The sequence below is a fragment of the Octopus bimaculoides genome, chromosome 16 (assembly GCF_001194135.2).
Source record: "Octopus bimaculoides isolate UCB-OBI-ISO-001 chromosome 16, ASM119413v2, whole genome shotgun sequence".
In the NCBI taxonomy this organism is placed as follows: Eukaryota; Metazoa; Mollusca; class Cephalopoda; order Octopoda; family Octopodidae; genus Octopus; species Octopus bimaculoides.
Window position 1 is genome coordinate 43,772,308 of NC_068996.1, and position 7,925 is coordinate 43,780,232.

The 7,925-nt window shown below is 37.4% G+C and overlaps 1 protein-coding gene and 1 long non-coding RNA gene across 2 annotated transcripts in view; one reads left to right on the top strand and one right to left on the bottom strand.

Moving 5' to 3' along the window:
- Window positions 1–7,925, top strand: part of LOC106883329 (transient-receptor-potential-like protein) — a 179,707-nt gene that overhangs the window by 78,984 nt on the left and 92,798 nt on the right. The window contains exon 4 of the mRNA XM_052973725.1: window positions 2,077–3,028. Within this exon, the coding sequence (XP_052829685.1) occupies window positions 2,102–3,028 (927 nt within the window). The 5' untranslated portion in view covers window positions 2,077–2,101. The remainder of the gene's footprint in view (window positions 1–2,076; window positions 3,029–7,925) is intronic.
- The window catches only part of LOC128249628 (uncharacterized), an 85,364-nt gene that overhangs the window by 44,758 nt on the left and 32,681 nt on the right, over window positions 1–7,925 (bottom strand). The window lies entirely within an intron of this gene.

The window sequence follows — 7,925 nt, forward strand, 5'->3', positions numbered from 1 at the left end:
TATAGGATCTTTCTGATTTGGCGGACACCATTTGTTTTCTAACGAAACACTTTCAAACTTGGGACACTGGTAGAATGCGTCATAAAAAACATCTTTTACTCTTAGTGTTGTTGAGAAAAGTATATATTTTTAAAGTTATTTCGTGTTAAAGTTGTATTTCGGTAATTTCAACCAATGAATAACGTCTATTGAGGTGAAAACAATTACTGCTGTGGTTTGTCAATAACACATTGTGGCTGTGGAATGGGATCATTTCCCTTGAATGAAATTACTGCCGTTGTTTGTCAACAACAACTATCAGCGGTACTGTTATTTATGACATCGTTCGTGCGTTTGTACTGGTTTTAGCTTTGGGGTTTTAGGGTTAGGGTGTTAGGGTTAGGGTTATGAATATTTTTACCAAATTTGGAGACTTCGAATATAAATTTTTTTCTCTGTTCTATAAGACAAAATATACAAGTATATGAAGTTTTAAAGTATTTCGGTAGAAGGCTCCATAGAAATGCCTCCTTCATTTTCTCAATGTCTTCAAAACGACTTCTGAGATTCTCTTTCAGCTCGCGGCCAAAAGTCATAGGGAGCAAGCTCTAGACTATGGGGAGGGGAGTGAGAGATAGTTCTGATGCCTGTCTCTGTCAAGTAGTTGGTTACCAGCATGGAATTGTGATAACCAGTGTTTTGCAGAGTGTGTTCAAAGTGCAGTTACAGTCATCTCCTTGAATCTGGAAATACAAAAGTTGGCAGATCAGCTTATTAGATTTATAGTAATGATATAGTAAAATTACAATGATGTAAAACATAACTGCCTCTCCTAAAAAGTCTCAAACCGGATCTTTTCTGTTTGACTGCCACTTTCCAGCCTCAATTCTTATTCCAATTGATTCGATGTATTGGTGTAGTTTTGTATGGTAATTATTGACATTAAATTCATTTTCGCCGTAAATCGATAAATAAAGAGTTAATAGCTTTTAAAGTTTACAAATTTTAGTAATTTTAGCCATTCGAAAGCCAGAGACATATAGGTGCCTGTTTCCATAGTAGCAAGCCATGCTATTATCAAGCTGCTTATCCACATGGAATTTTCAGAAAATCATTACGAATTTCTGTTCTACACACGGAAATTCATACGACTATGCAAAAACAAAAACAAACAAAAATTGTGTGATTTAAGTTGTTATTTTTAGCACATCTCAAGGCCACCTCATGCCGTCCTCGTTTGTTTGTCACACTGATGTATTGATGCTTTTCAATCTTTCTCTTCCTAAACACATTTAACAGTCTATTGCTGAGATGTAAGGCAAAAATTCATATTGTCTGTATTTTAAATTGTGGTTCAAAAAAATAATTCGAAAAAAAAAATTATTTGGAAAAACTAAAAAAAATTTGTTTCACATAGTCGTATGTAACGCTAACAGAATAGACAAATCCACAAAAAAATTTCTGAAAATTCCAAAAGGTAAACAAGTTATGAAGGGTTATGAGCAAAAATCTGCTATATAATTAATATATACCACTAGGCCCACTAATGTTACTTGAACCCACTAGCGTAGCTGGGCAGGGGCGGTCCGTCCAGGACGGCACTTTTAAAGGGGTGGCACTTTTCATCCTGTTGTAAGCTATTGCCGTAGGCAATATGTATCTTTTGTGGGGTCTGGGGGCGGCAAACGGAACAGCCGCCCCGGGCGATGCACACTAGCTATGCTAGTGCTTCTACCACATGTCTATCGCTTGTTGGCTGAGTGTCCTATCAATTACATTACAGAGCGCTTGCTATTCCATCTTTTCAAATTAATTACTATAGATTGCTTTCTGCTGTTTTAACTCTATTATTTTATCTCCACAAGATAATTTATCAGTCACTAAGAGCTGACCGAATAGACTTATTATACTCTTGTCCAGCTTAACAAAGTCACCTACAGTGAGAAACACTCGCGTGAATCAAATTATGAATTAATTGTTGATAATTTCTATGTAAATGTAGGCCTTAATTGTAATGTCTAATATCATTTGCATTAATATTTTAGCGGTTAATTTATATGTAATTGTTCTTTCATTTTCATTATTTTTGTTTTGCAGAAACGAAAATCTGAAAATAGGAAAAATGCCCTACCTAAACAAAAGAAGCAGCACACGGTGCGGTCCGACTGGACGAGGTGGTGTTCTAATTCCACTTGAACCACTGAAGGAGGGACATCGAATTGATCCGCAAGAACGATTCTTCCTAGAAGCTGCAGAAAAGGGAGACAAGCATACAATGATACGATGTTTGCAAGGCCCGAACCCAGTAAATGTTAATTGTACTAACATGTTAGGTCGATCTGCCATACAAATAGCTGTGGACAATGAAAACACAGAAATAGTAGAACTCTTACTCAAACAGGAGGGTGTCAAAATTGGAGATGCAGTACTCTACGCCATCCGTGAAGGTGTGTATAAGATAGTTGAAATGTTGATTGACCATCCGAGTGTTACCAGGGGTATGCTGGGATCGGATTGGTCTAAAACGAAACACGGAAACGAAGAGAGTTCAGATTATTCTCCGGATATTTCTCCAGTTATTTTAGCCGCTCATTGTAACCAATTTGAAATTCTTCAGTTATTACTTCTTCGCGGTGCCACCATTGAAAGACCACACGAACTGTCTTGTTCTTGTAAGAAATGCCAGGAACAGGTTCACGAAGACAGTCTCCGACATTCTTTGCTGAGAATTCACACTTATAAAGCGTTAGCTAGTCCTGCGTGGATATCTTTGACAAGTCTCGATCCCATTTTAAGCGCTTTTAAGCTATCGTGGGATCTTGCCAAAAAAGGATTAAAAGAAAATGAATTCAAGGATTTATATTTCGATTTAGCAATGCAATGCAAACGATTCGCGTGCGATCTATTGGACCAATGTCGGAGCAGTGAAGAGGTAATTGCTGTATTAAATAAAGAGACATCTTCAGATGAGGAGGATGAGCCGAGTTCGAGTGGAGAGAAACTTACTTTGGCACGATTGAAATTAGCCCTCAAATATGAACAGAAACAGGTAGGTGGCTAAAATATTTTGTTTCATTCCTTAATATTTCAACATTCCAATTTTGTAGCATTATGCCAAAATTAGAAATTAATATTTCAACATTTCGTAAAAATATTTAGTTGCTATTAATTCTGACGTATGACCAAAAATGTTCTTGACATGACCATCTTTCCTTTTTCTCGCCCACTTTTTGTCTTTCAGACATGATACTTCTGGATCTAAGTTACCCAATGCATCTTTTTATGATTATTACCTTCGCCTTCGCTAAGGCGGAGGTATTGTTTTCAGTCGAATTTGTTAGTTTTTTTCTTTGTCTGTGGACAAGATATCTCAAGAACCGCGCGATGGATTCGGATGAAACTTTCAGAGATGTTTGTCCTCATGACTGGCACAGACTGATTAGATTTTGGGATCGATCCGGATTATTTTTCCGGATTTTTTTCATTTTTGAGAGCGGTCGGGTTCGTTTTTAGTATTCTCGCTTGTGAGAGCAGTCGAGTGTATTTCAGATATTCTCATTTTAAAAATCATCTTTGGTTAATCGTTGAGAGGGTATTGGTGTTGCATCGGCTGACGTTTGTGTCACAGGCGGTTTGAGTTGTTTTTTGTCATGTTAGACGTGAGTTATAGCGTTAAATATTTGTTTGATTGTTACTGCTCAAATTGTTGCTAGTATTATTTTGAATTGTTTTTTCCCATTGTGGGAAAAATGGAGAAAACGCCAGCAGGTGGCCACAGTTATGCGGCTGCAACTGGAAAAGGGATAGAAGTGGAAACGCTGGAGGTACGAGAAATAAAGGTTGAACCTCGAAAAATGAAGGAATGCGAGAAGTTGCTGGAAAGAGACGGAAATACATTGAAATTAACGCCGCCTGTGGAACTAACAACCAATGTAATGAAAAGAACGGTGATATATAAGACAATGAAGATAGCAACAAGAAAAATAGAAATAACGACAATAGAGGCTATTGAAGAATGTCTAATGAATATAAAAAGACTAACCGCATTTATAACAAGAGGGAGAAAGTACGCTACTGTGGAGGTGTGCTTTGCATCAGAAGAGGAAGCAATTAAGCACTCCGCGGAGGCAATAAAATCAGAAGAATGGCTACTTTTGCCAAAGTACTGTGGCAAACGTGTGGCCAGGGTGCGAGTTGGCAAAGTGCCCCCAGAGCAGAAAAAAGTATGGCTGATGACAGCCATAATGTATGACATGAATGAGGAGGCTAAGATACTGAAGGCCACAAGAACCCAAAGAGATAACTACTGGGGATATGGAATAGAGTTAACCGTTCAAGCAATAGTGGGAGATCTAAACAGAATTGTCGAAGAGATAGTGCTGCCCGATAACGTAAGATTGAGAGTGGTGGTGGAGGGTAGGCCACTTATATGTTATACGTGTGGGGAAAACGGTAACATGAAAGTGAGGTGCCCCCAGAGGGAACAACAAATAGAGCAGACGGAGAGGCAGGAGAGCACGGACCAGGAGGTACAGGTCGAGATAAAGGAGAAAGCAACGGAGGAGGAGTTCACGGTGTTTAAAAAGAGAAAGAAAAGTGGGAGAGTGCGCCCTCCGCCTGAGAAGCAGAAAAAGAAGAAAGAAGAAATGGAAAAGGAGGAGACCAGCAGGAAGGAAGACAAAATGGTGGTGGATAAAATAAGCGAAAAGGAACTTGAGGAGGTGTTCCGGGCGGAGTCGCATGAGGAGGAAACATTGAGGAGACATTGTCCTTGTTCCGGTGGAGAAGGATAATTTAGAAACGCGACTGGAGAGACTGTCCAGAGTGGTGGAAGAAAAGAAGAAGGTACCAGGAGGGGAGCAGGAAAAGAGAAAACAAAGAAAATGAAAATTTCGATGGAATTTTATGACGTACGTAAAAGGCAAAGAAACTGAAAAGAAAATAGTAAAGTTTAAACATATTATAAGAGTAATGTTGCCCACGGATGTGTATTCCGAGAATGTGAAGGCCATCGTGGTTGACAAAAACACCTACAACAGACTAAAAGACATGTGTGGAGAAGGGATTGTCCCGCCAGGAGTGATAGTGGAGTTCGATGAATTGCCACCAGTAGTGGAGCTAAAAGATTTAGAACGTTTCATGAGAGATTAAAAAGGAAAAAAAGTAAGTAAAATTGTTTTATTGAAGAAAGAAGCAAAAAAAGTAAAATTGTTTCGTTTAAAACAAAGAGAGGAAAAACGAGATTAAGAAAAGCAATAAGACAATAGAACGATTGTAAATAGTTTATATAAACGTTCAAATGATACTGCATGGGATTGGGGGCCCATGCAGCCATTTCATTTTTATATAACATCTCATTTTCATTCGTTTTGTGTCTTTTGTCCCCACTGTGGTGTTGTGTCTGTCTTTGTAGTGTTCCTCTGTGTTGTGGCCGTAGTACCAAAATAGAGAAACATTGGCGGAGGTTTGCGCTCTCTGAGTGCTCTTGTTATTATTATTGTTATTTCAAAGACCAGTAAGATGTGATCTGATAAATATTTAACTGCTAATTCTAGCCGATTAAATGACTATGTAGAACAGCGTTTCTCAACCAATTTAATTTATGGACCCCTTTGATTACTATTTTATTTTAGTGGACCCCCATAGCCATTCGATGTTTACAAACTAGTTTTATAGACACTTCTTCTGAAATTCCTGTTTTGTGTTACACACATTAACTTGTGTAGGTTGAACTATGAAAAATGTTAGAGAAAGAAAACTATCTGTTTCTTGTAATACATACGTCTAATGTAAAGTTTTTTCAGGGGTCCTTAAAATATTATTGAGGATCCCCAATTTACTATTTTGTTGCGTGGATCCCACCAAAATCTTATATGGTCCCCGGTTGAGAACCAATAATGTAGAAGCTCATTTGCTATTACCAATAAGTAATCTGTTGTAAAAGAAAAAACGTGGTGTCATGTTTCATGATTGTAGTCCATTACTACTTCAGTATTGGTATGAAATATAAATGTTCTAACTGATTCTATTTTATTTCACTGAATTTGATCTTTTGGTTTATACAATGAGGCAATGTTTCGGTTGCCAACAACTAATAATTTTCTTGAAGAAAGAAATACAGAATATAAACAGGGCCCTGTTACCGGATGCAGTTTAAAGTCATAGCCAGGGTAGTACCCTGAATACGTTGAAATCATAGAATGAAGTGTAGTGGATGTGAACTGTTTCGGCAAATGAATTTATTGTATCACTGCAGGATATCACTAGATGTTGTGCTGATGAACAGACAACAAACTGTCAATGGAATTCGCAAACTATTGCTATCTTCTGTAGTGTGGCGAACGCAGATGAGATATTTCAGCTGGCGAAAGAACATTATGACTAAAACCCTGTTCAGACATTCATACCGCGTCAGTTAATCGGGACATTTGGTGTGGAAGATTTGCTTTGGTCAGTGTAAGTCACCCAATCGGATGATATTCCATACATTCTCGTCTCATAAATACTGATACATAAGGAGTCATAACACGAATGTAATCTAATTTAATGGTTTCAAAGCTCCGTTATTTGGATGTTTGATCTAATTATGGTTTAATCTAATTTTCGATATTTATATGTTTAATGTAGGTTCTGCCATTAGGACATTCATAATTTCGTTTCAACTATCTGAAAGCTTAGGGTTAATTTATGCTATTTAGATAATATATGTGGCACCTTAGCAAAAGAGACCGATAGAATAAGTACAAGGCTTTAAAAAGGATAAGTACTGGACGAGGTCGATTCGTTCGACAAAAATTCTTCAAGGTGGTGCCCCAGCATGGCTACAGTGTAATGGCTGAAACAAGTAGAAGAGGAAAGATAGATATAGCCTCGTTGTGTATTGTGCCTTCTTAGTTTGACATATGCAAGCTAACTGTTGAGTCAGTCATCCATATAATATCATTTGTTTACTATCGTCTGCAAAATCATGTCCTTATGTCCAGCCGTTGAGCAGTTCGCTTGGTGGGTAAACAGTTATTTTGGCTACTGACAATAGAGGAAAAGCGTTTGAAATATTCATGTCATACACAAGGGGAATTGTGCAGTAAATAAAATTGCTTTCACTTCGTAGTAAACTCAAGTCATAAACTGAAATATAATATGAACATAAAGTCTGTTATGACGTTTATCTACAGACAGATGGCGAACCACAGATATTTGACGGTCGAGACTTTTCAGGCGAAAATTATGAAACATCCGATATTGTTTCATTATCGAAAGTCGTCGATATATATATTTTTTAATATAACGTATAATAATGTAGACGTAGACCATATATGATTTATAAATTAATAAGAAGCCTGGTATATTAAAAAAAAAAGATATAGTTGGGCAAAAGCCGATTTAAATTTGTTAAATTAGAAAACCCAAAATAACTGTAATTATTTTGGCTTAAGTCTATCTGTCTTAGAGAATGTCCTAAAGAAGAAAGACTATTGAATTAGATCAGAAAATCACTCAAAGCAAGGAAGGAAAACAAATTTTTTTTTAAATCATGAACTTTACTATGGTTCCTTCTTTGTCCTACTTTATACTACTATAGCCTCAGGCCGAGCAAAGTCTTGTGAGCGGATTTGGTAGACAGAAACTAAAAGGAGCCCGTCATATATACATATATATATATGTGTGTGTGTGTGTGTATATATATATATATATATATATATATAAACAAATAGTAAATGAGTATATGCCTATATACGTACAGGTATGTGCATACCGACATCCACCTGTATGTATAGGTGCATATCTGGGTACAGGACATTGCAAACAAACGTAGACGAGAACACACGAGCCACATAGAGAACATTCTCCTTCATCAGCCACCCACGTTTTAACACCGGCGTTTCGACGAGCTTGGGCAGGACGCATCGCTAAAACGGCTCGTCCCATGGATCGCAGATTAAATT